At 41.6% G+C, this 20,671-nt stretch overlaps 1 protein-coding gene across 1 annotated transcript in view; it reads left to right on the top strand.

The window, feature by feature from the left end:
* Positions 1-20,671, top strand: part of ARHGEF33 (Rho guanine nucleotide exchange factor 33) — a 42,936-nt gene that overhangs the window by 8,574 nt on the left and 13,691 nt on the right. The window contains exons 6-13 of the mRNA XM_053201393.1: positions 346-405; positions 1,456-1,680; positions 6,488-6,617; positions 11,824-11,956; positions 13,913-13,996; positions 15,162-15,245; positions 17,163-17,311; positions 18,310-18,474. Of these exons, the coding sequence (XP_053057368.1) occupies positions 346-405; positions 1,456-1,680; positions 6,488-6,617; positions 11,824-11,956; positions 13,913-13,996; positions 15,162-15,245; positions 17,163-17,311; positions 18,310-18,474 (1,030 nt within the window). The remainder of the gene's footprint in view (positions 1-345; positions 406-1,455; positions 1,681-6,487; positions 6,618-11,823; positions 11,957-13,912; positions 13,997-15,161; positions 15,246-17,162; positions 17,312-18,309; positions 18,475-20,671) is intronic.

Below are 20,671 nucleotides of genomic sequence, written 5' to 3'. Positions count from 1 at the left end.
AGGGTCTGACTTACATATGAGCAGCGTTGTTCCCGCTCTTCCCATCATCACCATCCTCTCCATCATAGTTAAATTATAATTTAGCTCTTACTGTGTATAGGTTACACATAATAACTGATTTAATTCTTACGGTAGTCTATGAGGTAAATGCCACTTAATATATCTTTTTACAGATGGGAAAATAGTGCTTGCCACTATATTGAGATTTTATTGTTATTTTTTTTACTGCTCTGTCTCTTTCAGTAAACTGTCAACTTTGAGTCTGTCCCCAGTGTCTGGCTCATAGAAGGTGCCAGCCCATGTTAGTGGAATGAGTACTGATTGAAAGCTTTCCTTCCTCTGCAGCTCAAGAGTCCCGATCCATGCATGTAGGAGACAGTAATGTGAAGGGGATGATGGGTCCTGGTAAGTGGCTCTGTTTTTAGTTCTCTTCTCTTCTAGCAAGTATACCCTTTCCCTGCTTTTACCTTTCCTGTTTCTACTCCCTCAGTCCCAAAGCAGGCATGAAAGAACTCAGGCAAAGAGAAGGCACTATGGTTACTAAGAATCTGAGATGAATGGTGGGGTAGGTCAGTGACTCAGTTAAACCCAAGGAGCGAGAATGGGTCGGGATGTTTAAGACAAAGCCAGAATCCTTGGTTCTTTCTGGCTCATTTCAATTATCAATGAAATAACATTCACGGGAAACCTACAGACGTACGTAGCATGACCTAAGTTTTCTGTGGACACATTTTATAGTTTATTTAATTTAAAAGTTATTTGCTTAATAGACAATTCACCAGTATTTTACAAATTATTTCATCTTCCCTCCCTCCATTCCTCCTTCCTTTTTGCACCTTACCATTATCAGGACCAAGGAAGACAAATTCCACAAAAAAACATTGTGTTTGGCATCTTTCTTCTGTATTTTTTTCTCTGGTGTGCTCACCTAAAAGGAAGGAGATACAGGGAGTCAACGTATACTATTACAAATTAATATATTATTATATAAATGTTTTAATTTTTTTAAATGTTTATTTATTCTCTCTGAGAGAGAGCAGAGCCTGAGTGGGGGAGGGGCAGAGAGCAAGGGAAACACAAAATCCGAAGCAGGCTTCAGGCTCTGAACTCTCAGCACAGAGCCTGATGCAGGGTTCAAACCCGCGAACTGTGACATCATGAGCTGAGCCAAAGTCAGCGCTTAACTGACTGAGCCACCCAGGCATCCCTATAAATTTATTTTTTAAAGTGCCTTAGGTTAGTAGAAACTACATACAAAGAATAAGGATGTATAGGCCAGAAACAGACAGAGGTGATCCTTTGTAATTGTGGAAACTTTAATCCTTAGTTGATGTATTTAATCCTCAAGTGGAGGGGGTAGTTATACCCAAACAGGGGCATACTATTTAACCGTTAACAACAAATACAATTTTTTTTTTTTTAACTCAGATATTGATGGCGGGTGCTATTTTTCAGGAATGAACCCAACAACTCCTGAAGCGGAAGAAAACCTTAAGCCTTGTCTTTCGGCTGATATCCAGCCCAAGGGCCATCTCTCATCTGGTGTGTGGAGGCAGCCCAAGGATGGTAAAGAATGGGGAGAAGAATATGTCACGAAAGACCACCCAGATAAACTCAAGGACGCTGGCCAGCCCAGGCACAGTTCTCTGGAAAATGTTTTATGCGAAACCTCTTTAGCTGGTAAGCCCTAGAGGGGAATGCAGGCCGAAAGTTTGAAGAACGGGAAGCCTACAGGCTACCATTCTTGCAATTTAGATTCAGTGGAGATATGAGACCACCTGGTCTCCAGTTTTCTTTTCAGATGAACACTAAAGCCTGTAGAGGGGAAGGGACTCACCCGAGGTCACATGGCAGGCTTGGGACCACCACCTTGATTCTGGGGATGGATGAAATGCAGTGCTTTGGAAGAAAAAAGGCATAAAGGTGGTGGAGAAGAGGGCAGAATTTTGTGAACTCTTTTGTCAGTGACGCAAAATCTTCCATATGTGCATCTTGGATTGGAAGTCTGCCACCAAAATACCAGATACTGCATCAAGGTCTGTCTTCCCTCCCTCCCTCGTTTCCTTCCTTCCTCTCCTTTCTATCACTAGTTGCTACTGAACACCTATTATATGGCACATAATGGCATTTCCCTCTGGCTATTTTGTGGAAGGTAATTTTCAAAAATTAATTTTTATTATCAAACACATGAAAAAATAAAGAGTACCGAAAGGTTTATTATGAAGAAAGCAGCAACCCCTTTAAATTGTTTTCACCGTTTCTTCTGGTACTTGCTTCTGTGTTTTGAAACCAGTTTATGCTGCTATTTTTTTTTTATCAGTACTTTACTGAGGGTGGATTTACATAAAGCAAAATTCACAAAACCTAAGTTTAAGCTTATTGACTTTTTATGTATGTATGTATATCCCCTTGTGATCACTCTCTGGATCAAGATATATAATATTTCTGTTACCTCAGAGAGCTCTCTCATGCACCTGAAGAACCACTCTTCTGACTTCAGTCACCATAAATTAGTTTTGTCTGTTCTGGAACTTCATATGGAGGGAATAATACAATGTATACTCTTTTGAGTCAGACTCCTTTCTCTCAATACACTATGTGTCTTTCACATGGAATATATTTACCACAATTTGCCTATCTATTTTCCTGTTGACGGACATTTGGACTGTTACTGGTGTAGGACCATTATAAATAAAACTGGTATGAATATTCTCATCTAAGTCTTTTTTGGATGTATGCCCTCATTTCTCTTGGATGTATACCTAGAAGTGAAATCTCTAGATTCTGGGATAGGATTATGCTTAACTTTTTTTTTTTTTCAACGTTTTTATTTATTTTTGGGACAGAGAGAGACAGAGCATGAACGGGGGAGGGGCAGAGAGAGAGAGGGAGACACAGAATCGGAAACAGGCTCCAGGCTCTGAGCCATCAGCCCAGAGCCTGACGCGGGGCTGGAACTCACGGACCGCGAGATCGTGACCTGGCTGAAGTCGGACGCTTAACCGACTGCGCCACCCAGGTGCCCCGGATTATGCTTAACTTTGAAAGAAAACATCAAACAGTTTTCCAAAGAGGTTGGGACATTTTATACTCCTACCACTAATGTCTGAGAGTTCTGGTTGCTTGACATCCTTCCCAATATTTAGTATGGTCAGTCTTTGAAATTTTAGCCATTCTCATGGGGGTGTAACTGGTATCATATTGTAGTTTTAATTTGCACTTTCCTGATGACTTATGATGTTGAAAATCTTTTCGCATGCTAATTGGTTATTTGTACATCTTCTTTTATGAAGTGCCTCTTCTTATTATCAATTACTAGGATTTCTTAATATATTTTGGATATGAGTTCTTAGATGTATGTGCAGAGAATATTTAATTCTGGTATGTGGCTTGCTTTTTCACTTTCTTAATATTCTTTTCATGAATGGATGCTCTTAACTTTGATAAGGTTTATCAATTTTAAACTTAAATTTTTTTTAATGTTTATTTATTTTTGAGAGAGAGAGAGAGAGAGAGAGAGAGAGACAGAGACAGAGAGGGAACAAGCGGGGGAGGGGCAGAGAGAGGGAGACACAGAATCCAAAGCAGGCTCCATATGCTGTCAGCATAGAGCCCAACCTGGGGCTCCAACCCCCGGGCCGTGAGATCATGACCTGAGCTGAAGTTGATGCTTACCTGCCTGAGCCACCCCAGCACCCCAATTTTAAACTTTTTAAATAGATCATGACTTATGTGTCCTTCCAAGAGATCTTCACCTATCCCAAAGTTGTGAAGATATTCTAGTTTGTTTTCTTCTAAAATCTTTATAGTTTTAGCTTTCACATTTAGATCTATTACTTATCTTTTGTTGTTGTTGTTAAGTAAATTCTACACCCAACATGGGGCTCAAACTCATGACCTTGAGATCAAGAGTTGCATGCTCTACCAACTGAGCCAGCCAGGTGCCCCAATCTATTAATCTTGAATAAATTTTGATGTATGGTGTGAGGGAGTCCAGATTCTTTTTTTTCCTCATGTGATTATTCAGTTGCTTCAGCACCTTTTATTGAAAATATCTTCCTTTCCATATTGAATTGCATAGAGAACGTCAAGTGATCACATTTGGGTGGGTCTAATTCTAGACTCTATGTTCTTTTTATTCCAATTAGCAGAGAATTTACATCTTGATAGTATTGAGTCTTCCGATCAAAGAATGTGGTATATGTCTCCCTTTACATAGGTCTTCTTTAATTTTTCTTAGCAGTGTAATGGAAAATCTTTCATTTACATTTTTCTTCTTTTCCCCAGAAGCATTTGTCTGAGACCTCTGTCCTCCTGCTCCGTGCTGGTCTGTTGCACTGCTGCCTTCCCGGGACTTCCCACTCTTCCTAGGAATTCCCTTCATAGTTCTATGCTAGATTCCTGTTTGTTTTTATCTTGTGTGTCCTTCTTGGTTTCTCGGTTTACTTCTCGTTTGATGGAACCTATTGTCCAGTAGCTTCCACATACTTTGTTGATAATTTAGGTGACTATAAAATCGTTTTCCCTCATCATTTTGAAGCCATTGTTCCATTGTGTTCTAATTCCTCATGTTACTGTTGGAAAGCCCAGTACCACTCTGATCCCCAGTCCTTTGTATGTTACTGGATTTTTCTCTCTGGTAACTTTTAGGATCTTCTCTTTACCTCTGGTGTGCTGAAGTGTCACAACGGTGCGAGAGTCTTTTTCATTAATTACGCTGAGCACAATGGGCTCTTTCCTCTAGAAATGAGTGTCCTGGTATTTTTTTTTTTTCTATTATTCATTTGATAATATGCTCTCATCCATTTTCTTTCTTTTCTCTGAAACTTCTACTAATTTGATGTTGGGTCTCATGGATTTTCTCCACTACCATCTTTTTCTAGTCTATTTTTCTTCAACATGTCTTTCTTGTTTTGGGGGTGGGGGAGTAGGGAAGAAGGCAGGAAACCTCCTTGACTTTACTTTCCACTCTTCATCTTTGAAAAAATGCCAAAAAGTTTCTTTTTCTCCTCCTCCTTCTTCTGGAGTGTTCTCTTTTCTTAAAACAAAACAAAAACAAAAAACAAACAAACAAAAAAACCAGCATCATGTAACTATTAAAAATTTTTTTCCCCTAATGTTTATTTATTTTTGAGAGAGAGAGAGAGAGACAGAGCACAAACAGGGAAGGGCCAGAGAGAGAGGAAGACACAGATCTGAAGCAGGCTCCAGGCTCTGAGATGTCAGCACAGAGCCCGATGTGCAACTTGAACTCACAGACCTTGAGATCATGACCTGAGCCAAAGTCAGCCACCTAACTGACTGAGCCACCCAGGCGCCTCTAGCATCATGTAACTATTAAATGATTAGAATGTTTTTCTCATACCTCTTTGAGGTATTAACTGTAGGATTTTTAAAAAGTTTTGTTTCTCCATTGTCTCTTTTATTAAGGTATATATAATTGACATGCAACATTATATTAATTTTAGATGTGCAGCATAATGATTTGATATTTGTATATACAGTGAAATGATCACTACAGTAAGTCTGGTTAACATTGTCACTATACATGACTACACTTTTTTTTTTCTTGCCAGAACTTCATGTCTACTCTTTTAGCACCTTTCAACTATGCAATATGATATTATTAACCATAGTCACCATGCTATACATTCCATCTCCTGCATTGTCTCTATTTATTCCTAATGGGTAAATACCTTTTTCTTCATATACATACAGCCCTAAATAAAAAGAAACTGCAAAATTCTATATTGGCCAAGCTTATCAGGAAATGGGCTTCACTGTAGGCTAATCGGGTGGCAAATTAACTTTTTGATAGGTGACTTCCTAATGTCAGTGTCTGTAGGTCTTTATTCCTTGGAGAGTTCCATTTCTTCAGTGGTAGATCCTCCAGTCTCCTGCCTGAAGAGTGGCAGGAGTGGGAACTGGCATTGTGGGAAGACCTCCAGAGGAAGGGGCTGGGGGGGGGGGGTTCTCCCTGTTCCTCCAGAAGGACACAAGCCTTCTGAGTTCCCTTGTTTTCCTTTTGGCATCTCAACTCTTCCTTTTCCTCTCTGATGTTTTTAGTCCAGACCCCAGAGATAAGGGCCCCTCTAGTTTAGTTTTTCCCATTTTCGCATGGGGCATAAATGAGGAAGCCATGTGGCATGGGGGGAGGGGCCTGGAAGTTCAATTGCACTTTATGTAGACCATGTCTCCTGTTTTCAGCAATGCTCCTAAATTGCACTTTCTGTGGCGCCTGGTGCCTCCACTTCTTGAGCCTTTCTGCTTCTTAGCAGATTTTCCATCTGCAGATGAGAACACCAAGGTTTTGTGCCCTCACTCTGCTGAATTAATTACCATGCTTCCATTCTGTTTTTCATCTTCCAAAAATTTGCCGATGTCTCTTTTTATTGGGTTTAGTGTCTTTTTATTGCTTTCTATAATTTAACAGAGTTTTGGGAAGGAGTGGTTGACAAAAATTCCCTCTTTGATTTATTTTTTAAAGCTAAAAGACAGACCGTGGCTCTAGAACTGCTTGAATCGGAAAGAAAATACGTCATCAACATCTCTCTGATCCTGAAGATCAAGGCAACGTTCCAAGGGTCAGATGGAAAGAGGAATTCCAAAGAGAGAAGGTACCCATGTATTCATTGCCTTTCCTTTTTCAGATTGCTTAAGATTTAAGGTAAGTTGTTTATTGTTTCCATTTGGGGAATTCTGGGACCTGTGAGGAGTTCCAGGAATAGTCTTTGAAAAGAGCGTAGGCAGTGATAGCAGGTAACCCCTGGCAAGTCACAAATTTAGATAAGAAACTGAGTATAGTCTCTGGGGCCTTCAGTATCCCTGGCATGTCTGTAAAGAACCTAAAGGGAAAATAAATGCTACAGTGAGGGAGATGTTGCTCTCTGTTGACATCTGCATGTTCTCGTGAGAACCACAGGTCTCACGGGGGGTGTAAGGGAATGGACGCAGGGAGGTCTGAAGCACTAAGTGGCCATCAGATAAACGGCATGCGGCTGGTTAACCCTGGGACTTGGATCTTTCTCATTTGTTCGGGTGGTCCCATAGTACCGAATGGTGCACAAGTGGTGTGTGTATGTGGTGTGTGTGTGTATGGTGTGTGTGTTGTGGGGCAGTGCTTCCACAGGGTCTGGAGCATGCTGGCCCCAAGATTACAACACTCTTTTGACGGGTATCTGTCCATAATCTTTCTATTTTCTCCGCCTCTTCTCCATTGAGAAAAGGAGGAAGGAGGAAACTCTGGTTTGGTGGAAAGGACTGATGTGATGAAGATGGAATAATCCAGATTAGTTGAGGAAAAGGTCAATCCAAAAGCTTGGAAAGTCTAGATTATGGCCTATTATAGATAAACGTAGCATTACCTGTTTAAATATGCTATCAGGTAATAGACACTGATGGTTCATATTGTGAATCTATCTAGGGAAGCCCCTAATTGTCAAATTTTCCTGCTCTTTTCCATCCCCTCATTTTACTTGGCTTTGTGGCTACCAACAAGGTACCTAGTCACCAGAGCACAAAGCTTCCCCTAGCTAAATGGCCAAGATGAGGGGATACTCCCTGACAAACTCGAAAGTGACTTGACTATTTTCAAGAATTATTTTACTGCAAAACTGAGGTAAACAAAGCATAGAAAACAAGGGACAGAAAGGGTGATGTGACATGGTGAAAGCTCTGACCACTGGAGGCCCTGGACCAGGCTTCACCTTTTCTCAGTGGCCACCTAGATTCCTGCTGGTTGTTCCTTCCCCATCTGGCCCATTAATTCCCCTGCTAGACTCCAATCTTACATATGAATCAAATGTAAAGGCAAGTCTACCTCTGGGTGTGGTTTTGCTTCCACATCTGAGATACTAAGCTAGCAGCCTCTCTTCCTTGTCCCTGAAAATTTGGGATGGGGTAAGAAGAGAGAATTGTTCATTTTGGATCACAGTAATTAGGCATTTCAGTTATAACTTCATGAAACCTTCACAAGAACCCTGTGAACCCTGTCTTACAGATGAAGAGACTCAGGTCCAGAGGGGTTTAAAGCCACATGGCCAATTAGTGCCCGAATTCAAACCCAGGCTTGTGTGCCCCTGTCCCTGTGATCTTTCCACATCATGCCACTTCTCTAAGGACCTTGTAGTTTCAAAGACGTCACCTGACTGACAAGCACTATATCAAGTTTCTCAGCCAGAAGCAGACTTTCTGTTTCTTCCCATCTCACAACTTACGCTTCCCTTCAACAGCCCACAGGTTCTCACTTCAGATCTCAACTGATTTGTCAGGTAGGGATGCTAGAAATGTGCTTGGCTCACGGAAGCTCTCTTCGACTTGCCGTCACTTCCTGCTGGTCTAAGATGTTCTCCTATGATCCATTGCTGAGGAAGGACTAATCTCCCCCAAATCCTGAGATTAAAAAAAAAATTAAAACTATTATACAAAATTCCATGAAAGTAAGATAAGTTATTCCTGATATCCATGATGATGCTATGCATGTTAGTTATTTACTAAGCTGACCCTCTTTTTTCTTTTCATAGATCAAGATGAGAAAAGCTTTAAGTTGATACTCTCAGTCTTACTAATATAAAGATTCTAGTTCTGAGCTTTGCAGTGTTGCCATTTTTCCACCCTAGGGTTAGATTTCCATTATCCTCCTTCAGTGACTACATTTCTTCTTTTTTCTAAGCTTTTCTGAAGCCTCTGTGTGTGCTTTAAATAGACCAGCTGAATGAAAACATAGCAGAATGGGATTATTCCTTTTCTCTACTGACATTTTCCCCCATGTAAAGATGAAAATAAGTTAATAACATTTCCTATCTCTCCCATCACACATTGCAAGGCTTCAGCACTTTCTGCTCCTGCTGAAAAGTAACCTGGGGGTGAAAATAAAACTCACCGTAACTATAACCTGACACTCAAAACTGAGGTTGCCACATCTTCTCAAACCTTTAAGATACAACTTTAGGATTTCCCTAGAGGGGAAAAAAGCCTTCAAGAGCCTCCTCAGCCTGTTTCAAGCCCGCCCTGCTTCTGGGCTGGAAACTGCAGTGGCACAAGCTACCAGCGGAGGTCTGAGTGGAACATGTGGGCTGTTGTTCATTTGCTGGAGGATCACAGAAGTTGGAGTTCTTGGATTTTTCTGGTCTGATTCACTCTATAGATAGAATTATAAGCTCAGGATCAAATAGTCCTGTCTGTCTGAATACTTGTAGGGAGGGGCCAAGTCAGCTTGACTTGACTGCCAGTTAGTCTTATAAGCTAAACTCCAGCGCCACATCCACCAAGAACTCAGTGTGCTACAGATCACCACCAGGTGGCGAATGTTTCATTATCCACGCGGGTCAGATTGGGTCACATCCTGCTGCTGAAACTCAGGAGTTATTTTGGCCTAAAATTGAACTGGCAAGAGCTAAGTTATTAATTTGAAACTATAACTGGGTTTTCTTTCATTGCTTTTAGTTTATTTCCCTTGTTTTTAAGTACTGTAGTGTGGGAGTTGAAATAACTTGAAGGTTTTAAAAAACAATAAACAAATTCACGTTGCCGTAATTTCACTCCTGGTAAGGAACAGATAAGAAGTTGAGCATTTAATACTTTCATCTTCATGAAAAAGTTGCTTCTGAGAATCACGTCTGGCTCTAGGGAAAACAGTGAAATCGGTTATGTGTGTGTGTGTCTATACTGCTTGCCTTCTTTCTCTCTCTGTTCTCCATCTCCTGGCTCACTTTCTCCACACTCGTCTCCAATTTCAAATAATAACCTTATTAAATAAAACATTTTTTCCCCAATATTTGGTGAAGAACCCACCACAAGTCATTGTTCTTCCTGTAACTTATGTGTTTCCATAATACTTGATGGGGGCATTAGCCTTTTCTGACCCTCATCCCTCACCCTGAAATCTCTGTTACCCCAGTAGACAGTCCAGGAGGTACTTGGACTCCAACCAAGTTACCAGCTCTGCAATTACACTGATCACCATGTAGCAGAAGGCAGCTGTCTCAAAAGAAAGAGAAAGAAGGTGAGCTCAGGTGAGGCCAGGCAAGGCCAGGAGATCAGTAAAGAGAGAAAAAAAGGAAAGGGGTAATCTAAGAGATATTACAAAACCTAAAAGGACAACCTATCTCCAAGTCAGATCTTACCATGGTGTGGGGCCCTAACAGCTTTCAGTGTCACATCAGGAATATCACCGGAAGCCATGGAAGCCTTGGGTGGGGAGAAATCTTTCACATCTAGACCTTTTGCTGGCACAGTGTTTCACTTGTTCAGTTCAATCAGTTGTGCTTTCCTCCAGCAATGTTATGGTTTCCTCCCAGTCAGACTGTCTCCTAGCCACTCCTCCAAATTCCCTCTGATCCAGACAGGGATCACTTAGATCTCCTAAGCCCACTATGCCAGCCATAAGAGCTCAGGAAGCGCAGACCAGCTGGCTTTGCATATGCGGAGACCAGTGGCACAGGAGGTGGAGGGGGAAAAGGCAGGAATGAAGGAGGCCTTGTATCTTTTCACAGGGGGCTGGGTACCCTCTCCAATCTGTGTGTCTTCTCTGAGCTATAGCTCCAGGGGAGTCTTTGCTTTCCTTGGAGATGGGTTGAAAGACCTCTTACCAAACTGATGGTCTTTCTACTGTTCTCAACAAAGGTCTGCTTGTTCAGGGTGGACAAAGCACACTAACTGTCCACTAACTTACTCTCGTTGGACCCTGGAGAAATATCCACGTAAGTTCAGCTCTCGGTGACAAGCAGGCCAGCACTTTCATCTTTGTTAAACGTGTGGTCTTCAAAACACAAGGGAACCTACTTTCAGTTCCCATAAGTCACCAAGTTAGGGCTCAGATCCCTGCTGTAGCCCAGCAAGACTCCATTTCCTTGCAGCTTGCATCCTTGTTTCCATAGGCCTCTGATTGTCCCACTCTTCTCCATCCACCCCCTTCTTCCTCCCATGATTCTTTCTCTCTCTCCTCTCCACTGTGTCCTTCTCTGACACTTCTCCTCCCTTCATTTCCTCTGAAAAAACAACAAAACAAAACAACCAAAAAACAAAAACAAACAGACAAAAAAAGAGGCACACTAAGGGATGGGGGAGAGGGCTGTGAGAGTAGGAAGGGGCTCTGTGAAACTCCTGGGAGTAACAGGCCAGGCCTGGTCTACAGCCTTCCCAGGCAAGTCTCTGTCCTTGCTCAGTTTTCCTCTTGGATAATGAAGGGAAGGGAAATGAACACTTTCATATGCCTGTCCCCTGAGCGTCTAGTTGCCAGCTTTAAACAAGTTTTCCTTCTTCCCTAAATCAGTCTCTTACCCAGTAGCTAAGAATGACCAAGTGCCACCTCAGTGCTGTTGTCTACAACACTAATTAGAATAGACTATTTTGCACATCAAGTGGAAATAACTTTAAAATTTTGGAAAAGATTTCCCTGAGAATTTCCACTGTCACATAAATGAGAGAGTAACAGTTTGGCTTTAAAAAGGCCATTCAAGGGGTGCCGGGATGGCTTTGTTGGGAGAGCGTGTGACTCTTGATCTCAGGGTTGTGAGTTTGAGCCCCTTATTGGGTGTACAGATTACTAAAAAAAATAAGCTTAAAAAAAAAAGCCATTCAAGTGATATGCTCCTTATTAGTACAATATAGAGTTGTGTAGGAACCATTGCTAATGGGTCTTTTTACATCCTGAGGATATTTTCTGTGAGGTCTACAATGGCAAACTTTAAAAAAAAAAATCCTGAATGCAGAGCTCAGAATATTTTGAATGACTGGGAAAATGGGACCTCCTGCATATGTTCTTATAGGCTCTTTTCTTCTCTACACCTGGTTTGTGTGATCCTATCTCTATTCTGTTTCAAGCCTCTTCCCTGGTTCTTTACGGTACCTTGTCCAGCAGCACCTCGATTTGCTCCATGCTCTGCAGGAAAGGGTCCTGAAGTGGCCACGCCAAGGAGTTCTTGGAGATTTATTCCTTAAATTAACAAATGATGAGGTAAGTTGTAAAAAAAAAAAAATCCTGCATAAACTTGAATTACATGCACCTGTGTCTCTCTTGTCTGCTTCTCTGAATGGAGAACCTCAAACCAGTGATTTTTCAGAGATAGGAAACCTGCTGAGATCTAGTCTAACCTCCTCACTCTACAGATAACGAAATAAAGTTCAGAGACATTAAAAGACTTTGCTGAAATCACCCGGCTAGCTAGGCAGTCATGGATCTGTTACCCAAGTCTCCTAACCTCTAGCCCATTGCTTTCCCCTGTACTATGTAGAACGGCCCACTGAGTATGCACGTAAGTGTGTGTGTGTGTATTTGTCTGTCTGTCTGTCTATCTATCTATCTATCTATCTATCTATCTATCTATCTATACATATCCATCCATCCAACATTAGTCTAGGGGGGTTTGTATATGTGCTTGTATTTCTCACCTAATTCCATTCCTTAGCGGTATTTAAAAATGTGATAGGCAGTGGTTTGTCTTGAATGTTTTTTATTTTCACTTTTTGGAGAAGAGTGCTAAGTTTTGAAATCTCTGTAATGTTCTACAAAGAAAGTATGACCCAGGCCAGAGGTTGCAAACTCAAATGCCTACGGGGCCAGGTAGTGATATAAATCAGTGGAAATAAGTGGAGTGTAATACAGTATGGACTGCTGGGAGGTGAGCTTAAGTGGAGCACATATGCTTTTCTACAAGGAATATTATCCAATTATTATCCAGGAAGAAGGGACTAGAGTTTCCAGATCTGATATTTTAAGAGACGCTAGAAATCAAGAATTTTGTATGAAATTTCTTATTTAAAAAATATTGTGAGGGGCACCTAGGTGGCTCAGTCGGTTGAGAGTCTGACTTCGGCTCGGGTCATGATCTCACAGCTCGTGAGTTCGAGCCCCACATCGGGCTCTGTGCTGACAGCTCAGAGTCTGGAGCCTGCTTCGGATTCTGTGTCTCCCTCTCTCTCTGTCCCTAACCCACTCACATTCTCTGTGTCTCTCAAAAATAAATTAACATTAAAAAAATATATTGTGTGGGCTAATTAAAATTGGTCTGCAAGCCATAGTTAGCCTGCAATCAAATTCTGTATATTGGTGATTCTCAACTGTAGGTAACAAGACAAAGTTCACAAATTATTTACTTGTATAGTTTACAAACTATTTACTTGTATGGATATAATGCAATCCCTCTAATAGCACTTTTACTTGTTTGTATTCAGTATGCTTTCTTGGGCTGAGAGTTGTTATATCTGTGGGAATATAACTTTGAAAGCTGAAAATTGCTTTCTTGAAGGCATACTTTATAGAAGAATAAACAAATGGTGGGAATATACAATTAGTGGCAAAAATTGAGAATCACTGGTCTAGACACCGGAAGGTGGGTTGGACAATGTTCCTCACTGGATGCAGATGACTGAAATTAAAAGTAACTTAAAAACAAAATATGCATTTTAATCATTTAACAATTTAAAAATACTTTTTCGAGGTGCCTAGGTGGTTCAGTTGGTTAAGTGTCCGACTCTTGATTTTAGCTCAGGTCTCAGTCTTGCAGTTCTATGGGATCGAGTTCTGCGTTGGGCTCTGTGCTGACAGTGTGGAGTCTGCTTGGGATTCTCCCTCTCTCTCTGCCCTTTATCTCTCTCAAAATAAATAAATAAACACACACACAAAAATTTTCAACTTACATGACCCCTCTCCGCTGCATTGGTTTTTCACTTTCTCTCATGAAAGCAGGATTATTGAATTTTGGTTCTCAAGTTCATAGGGATATTTGCCTTAAAACCAAAAAGTTTAAAAAAATGAATTTAAAACCCCCCCAAAACATATTAACGAACACATTAAATGATCAAAATAATCTCTGCAAAGTACTCCTTTGTGAAACACACAACTGTAAAAATATTAGCTGCTATCATTCCTGTGTCCAGAGTCTTACCATGCATTTTTGTGTTTGTTTTTAAGAATAATTTCTTGGATTATTATGTTGCCTACCTGAGGGACCTACCTGAATGCATCTCTTTGGTTCATGTTGTTGTTCTGAAGGAGGTAAGGTGACTCTGTGTGTGTACTGACCTTTGGTTACAGGTGTATCTGTCGGAAGTTGCTCATCCACCTAGGGGAACACAACACATGCACTCAGCTTGTCTTCCAAGCTGAGGAATGGCTCCAACAGAGTCCCTGACACCCTACCTGGAGTTAAAGGAGCCCACTCGAGGATGAGTGCCAGTGCTTTGGTCCACGCCCTGCCTCGCTGACTCTCTGTTCTATTGCACTGGAAGTTTACACAAAGCAAACAGGTGTTCTAAGCAGAGATCCTCAGGCCACAGCTTGCATGCTCTATGAGGGTTTTTTTTTTTTCCAGGTACAATTTGAATCTGAATATTAACCTGAAATCATCCTGTGTCAGTTTATAAGATCATAAAGTGGTTCTAATCATGTAGCTTTAAGTATTGCTACTGCAATGCTATAGTAGGTGCTCAAGAAGCACATATAAATATCTAACAATTCTAGTTATTTTAGGTCAATAGGAAGAAACTCTATCAGAAGCCTAAAGTTAAGAGTTAATCAAGTTTCACGAGAGGTGAGGGTCTCTTTCTTATTAACATTCTACTTCCACCCCCCCAACTACTCTCAACCCTATAAGTATAACGCCTACCACATGTTAGTGCCCATCAAATATTTGAGGAAAGGAAAGTAAGGGGAGGGGAGGAGATGGAAGGGAAAGGGAGGGAAAGAAAGGGACATGGGGAGAGTCCAACATGTTTGCTCTGCCAGCCCGGCTGACCAGTTTCTAGTTATACTCTGTCTCCACCCTCATGAGGCTCCAGTCTACCCTTAGGGCCTATTACTAAGCCACTGTAATGAGTACTTACAAGAGAACCTGAATGAATTTATTCAACTTGGTTATAATTTATTGAGTGTCCACTTGTGTCCAGCACTGTGCTAACAAGAGTAGTGGGGAGGGAGGGGGTTGTTTGGAAAGTTGGGTGGATTCGAAAGAATGATATGATATGCTCCCTGCTACAGAAGAATTGTCTCCTTGAGCATGTCTCTGAACAAGTGGCCTATCCAATGAAGGACCATGACACTTTAGAGAAAGAAAATGCTCTGGGAATAAAAAACTCTGCCTACTCTGGTAGGACTGACTTTGGGGTTCCGCAGCCAGAGCCGGAGGGACACCGAAGAGTGACTCTACCTTTCTTTCATTCAGGGTGACGAAGAGATTAAATCTGACATCTACACACTGTTTTTTCACATAGTCCAGCGCATCCCTGAATACCTGATACATCTGCAGGTAGGCGTGGCTGGGAAGCCACCAAGATGACTTTCAAGCTAAACTACTATTTTTGGCTTCTAAATGAGAAACACTGTAAAGGGTCAAGGAAGAATCATTGGTATTTCTAAAGAGTAATTAAATGATTTAGATTGCTATGATTATCCCATGCCTACCTTGTAGTACGAACCACAATCTCAATGTCTAAAAATTTTTGGTTCATGATGTCTGCCTTTGAAGTTCTATCTTCATTTACCAGCAATCACCACCTCTGCTGATCCAGGATCTTTCTATAGAAGCTCCTGGTAGACTCTAAGTACCTATTGAGTCCCTTCCATCTTGTTCTACAGCCATCTAAATGTACCCCTAAACTCTTACCCCATCCCCATCCCTGGCATCTAAGAAGTATCTATGTAACCTGTCCATTTAACTGCTCTTTGACTACTTTCTTTTGGCTTGAGTCCAAGAGCCTGCCATATATTGCTTATGTCTTATGTCACAGACAAAGCATGAAGAAGTTGATGAGGTGACTTCTGCACATCATTTTTCCACAGGGCTTGCAGCCCCTTGGAGGAAGTAGAGTTGAGAGAAAGGCTCACCAGCATCCCTATCAGTCCCTCTTATTTCTAACATCCACCTATTCTGGTTTAATTGCTGACTGGTTTTCCTAAGTAATTCAGTTGAAAGCATCTTAGAAATGCTTGGGATTTATCTCAGGTAGAAGTAGCCCAGTATCACTATTAAGAAGACTTTCAGGGCGCCTGGGTGGTGCAGTCGGTTAAGCGTCCGACTTCAGCCAGGTCACGATCTCGCGGTCCGTGAGTTTGAGCCCCGCGTCAGGCTCTGGGCTGATGGCTCGGAGCCTGGAGCCTGTTTCTGATTCTGTGTCTCCCTCTCTCTCTGCCCCTCCCCTGTTCATAGAGCATGAACTCTCTGTCCCAAAAATATAAAAAAAAACCCAAAAAAACAAAACAAAAAAAAAAGTTGAAAAAAAAAAAGAAGACTTTCAATTATATGTGGCTTTAGATTTTAAGATCTTCTCACAATAAATTAAATTATCTTATTTAATGTTTTCAATAATCCCATGAAAGAGGTATTATTACCATTGCTTAGATAAGGAAATAGAGAGCCAAAGAAGTTAAGTAACTTGCTCAAGTTAACACATGTTATAGGTGAAAAAATCTAGGTCTCAAACCCAGGTCTTGCAAGCAGTATGATAAATGAGAGCCCCGATTCTACTGTCTGACGAGTTCAAATTCTGGCTCAGCTACTTGTTAGATGTGTGGCCTAATGAAGATTACCTAACTTCGGTGTGCCTTGATTTCCTTATTTGTTAAACAGAGATAATAATTGCACCTATCTAATCTATCTGTGGTAAACATTAAATGAGAAAACGAATATGTAAAGGGATTAGTACTTGGCAATAGGAAGACTCAATACACATTAGCTTTCCAGATCCAACGAACATGCATGTTCCACTACCACACAGTAGGCAATATAGTAGGGACCACCAGACCAGGTTTGATCATAAACATCCTCCCCTTGATGTCTGACATTCTCACCATTAGTCTGACTTATTTGGGTTATAAGGCATTGCTTATAGACAGTAATTGTTAGAATGGCTCCATTACCTCAAAAATCTAATGAATAGATCCTTCAAATTTTTCAGATGGAATTAGCCTATGTTTACATCCAGCCAAAACAGGAACAATGATGACTATTAGTCTCCCTTGGTGGGATGGACAAAGAGAACGTCAAGTTTAACCTTTCAGATTAATTAGATTAAGATTAACCTTTCAGCCAATTAGATTGGCCATATGTATTGTTGTTTTGATTAAATGGCTACCAAACGCTCACAACAGATGGAGGCAAAGGGTACAAGAGACAAAATGTTTCATTCTAATTATGCAATGCTGCTTCCTTTTTTCCTCCATCCAGAACGTCCTGAAGTTCACAGAGCAGGAACACCCTGACTATTATCTACTTCTGGTGTGTGTTCAGCGCCTTCGAGTATTTATCTCGCATTACACCCTGCTGTTTCAATGCAATGAGGATTTGCTTATTCAGAAACGGAAAAAGCTCAAGAAGTAAGGTTCTGATGGTGCTGCTTAGAGGGTTTATCAAAGGTTTCTAAGAACAAGAATACAGACAATGTGGGTACCTGTCACAAGTAACCACACTGTATTGAAAGTGGCTGAAATGCAGTGACAGGAGGTGGAAGAGAACAGAGAAGAGGTGGGGAATGAGATGGCCAGGCTGGCCATAGGGAGGGAGGTACCTATTACCTGGGGGAAATTACCTCAGAAAAATAAACAGTTTTACTCTAATACTTATGCAGACCCCCTTATCTCATGTTACTAACCATTGAAATTGTTTCCCTAAGCTTGCCAGACTAAAAAAATGCAGTTTAAAGGCCAGAATGTGGGTTCTTTCATTAATTCAACAAATATTTATTGAGCACTTACTATGCATCAGGCATTGCTCTATGCACTGAATATACTGCAATGAACAAAACAAGCAAAAATCTTTGTCACATGGAACTCACTTTCTAGGGCTGGACAGCAAGTTAATAAGTAAGTTAGATAGTGACAAGTGCTATGGATAAAAACAAAACAAATAAGGGAGGGGTGGTGGTTGAACAAATTAATGCTAAAAAGAAACAAAAAGGGCTGACTGGGGAGAATCTGGGCTTCAGAGGGAACAGAAGCAATCTACAGCAGAACTTTCTAATGACCTGGATTTCCTTCAACCTCATTCCAATCAATGAGGAAAACAGAATAATTTCTGTGGGTGTTTGAGACCGGAAAAAGATGCTGGTCTGGGGGCTATCTTCCTATACCACCCCTTTCCCCCAAACTTAATTCAGGCAATTAATCAGCATCCTTATTCTTGCCCAGCATCTAGCTTACACTGTTATGTAAACAACCTTGTTTATAGAGGGCCAGAGAGAGAGAGAGAGAGAGAGAACTTCACAGATGAGCTTCATCTAAGAAATGTTGTCTCCTTATCTTTCTTGTCCTAATCTGTGTGTTCAGAGCCAATTTCCCAATGTACACCCTGAAAATGATTACTTCTATTCTCATAGGTCATCCATGGCGAAGCTGTACAAAGGCCTGGCTTCCCAGTGTGCAAACACTGGACAAGATGCTTCCCCCACTGCAGGCCCTGAGGCTGTCCGCGACAGCGGGATCCACTCAGAAGAGATGCTGCAACCCTACCCTTCTGCTCCCAGCTCTGGCCCTGCTGTCACGTAAGCACCTGTTGCTGTGGAAATGCTAATGGCAAGGCCCTGGGTGCCAAGTGGTCTGTGTGGGGTAGCAGGACAGCCTGAACGAGGAGTATGATCTACAGGACTCTCCTCTCTCTTGCCCCATCAGGCCTATATGGGCAGGCAAGCAGCTGACGCAAAACTTGGATCCCAGAGGAAGGCTAATGTCAAGGGGCAGGCCTAGAGGCTGACGGCTACTCCTAAAAATTTACCACACATAACCACCCTCCATCTACAACATAAGTCTCTTTGGGTTTGGACAGTGATTGGGTGGAAGAGAGTGCTGCAAGAAGACAGGAAGGCATCTTATAGCTCCTCAGAAGGGTGGGAACCTACTTACGTTCTCCAAAAGGTACAGTAGAGGGAGAGAATCCCAGTCAGGGGGGAGTGGAACTCCAGGCTCTGAAAAGAGAAACAGGCCTGAGGTGATGCACAGAGAGTGTAGTTTAGTCCTCCTGATTCCCCTTGAAGCTTCTTCATAAAAGGACTTCATAAGCTCTTTTCTCCACTTGTGACAGCTTCTCTTAAAGTTTTTCTGTGCAGTGGATGTATTTGACAGCTTTTTAAAGTCTCTGCATACAATCCTCTAGCACACTAAGCTGGATTCTTTTTTTTTTTTTAAGTTTTATTTATTTTTGAGAGAGAGACAGAGAGAGTGAGTGAGGGAGGGGCAGAGAGAGGGAGAGAGAGAGAGAATCCCAAGCAGGCTCTGTGCTGTCAGCACGGAGCCTGATGCAGGGCTCAAACTCACACACCGTGAGATCATGACCTGAGCTGAAACCAAGAGTCGGATTCTTAACCGACTGAGCCACCTAGGTGCCCCCACTAAGCTGGATTCTTATTGAGCAAACTTCTTGATGATTTTTACATTAAGGAATAGGCCATTTATGTATCTGGAACTCTTTACCTCTAAAGGATAAGGATAAAGTCAACTTGGCTACTTTTGAAACCAATTTTTCTGGAAAGATAAGGGGAACCAAAACTCAAAATTCCAGGGGCAATGGGGTGGCTCAGTCGGTTGAGCATTGGACTTCGACTCAGGTCATGATCTCAAGGTTCGTGAGTTTAAGCCCTGTGTTGGGCTCGCTGAGAGAGAGAGAGAGAGAGAGAGAGAGAGAGAGAGAGAGAGAACACACAGGAGCATGTGGGGCAGGAGCATAGAGAGAGGGACAGAGAGAAACCCAAGCAGGCTCTGCGCTATGAGTGCAGAGCCCAACTCGGGGCTTAAACTCACGAACCATGAGATCATGACCTGAGCTGAAATCAAGAGTCGGATGCATAACTGACCTAGCCACCCAGGTGCCCCCACTTCAGCTTTTATGAGAATGATCTTTGAAGTGAAACAAACAGAGCCCCCAAATGAAATCCCTAGAGATTATATCTAGCCCGAAAAGATGGCTGCCATTGGACTCTGTGTTGGGAAAATAGCCAGTAAAAAACTCAACAATTTTCCAAGTTAAAAGACAATTCAGGTTAGGTCAGCATTTCATTTATCATTTCTTTTCACCTTTGAAAGTGGGAGACCTCATTTTCACCTGAGAAAGACACTCACCAGAGTATCACCAGAGAAAGATACTCAGCATTTACATTTGTATTTTTAATGCATTTTTATGGTAGGATTAATAAACGAGTAGAACAATCAGGCTGGGTCAGTGTGTAGCCCTCCACTCACATCTGCCTGGCTGTTACCTTCCAGAACTGGCAAATCACATCCAATGTGATGTGTGTGCTACCCTAATATCCTATGTAAATTATTCGTTATTCATGATTAAGCAAAATATCCTTCCATGAAATTGGGCATATTCAGAGTGACAGCCTTTTCATTTCGGTCATGTTTTTGTGGGTGAAAGTTTGAGACAACTTTTAAAAGCATGCTCTATAGCCACAAGGAATTTTTTAGTTTTTTTTCTTATGAAAACTTCAAATATACACAAAAGTGTACAGGGAACCCCACATACCATCATCCAGATTCAACAGTTTTCAAGTTTGTACCACACTGATTTCATCGAGGAATATAATTGTTCTTAAGCGTGTAGGTCCAGGAGTCGAATAAAAGTTCTTTCCATTACTTTGTATCATATTGCTAGGGCAAAAGAGGGAGAGGAGAGAAAGGAGGCATCTTGGGGCTCTGGACACGTGGTGGGCGGGTAAGAGCGTCCATATGTGGAGTGATGACCAT

The sequence above is a fragment of the Acinonyx jubatus genome, chromosome A3 (assembly GCF_027475565.1).
Source record: "Acinonyx jubatus isolate Ajub_Pintada_27869175 chromosome A3, VMU_Ajub_asm_v1.0, whole genome shotgun sequence".
Lineage (NCBI taxonomy): Eukaryota > Metazoa > Chordata > Mammalia > Carnivora > Felidae > Acinonyx > Acinonyx jubatus.
This window is presented reverse-complemented; position numbering and strand designations above follow the sequence as displayed.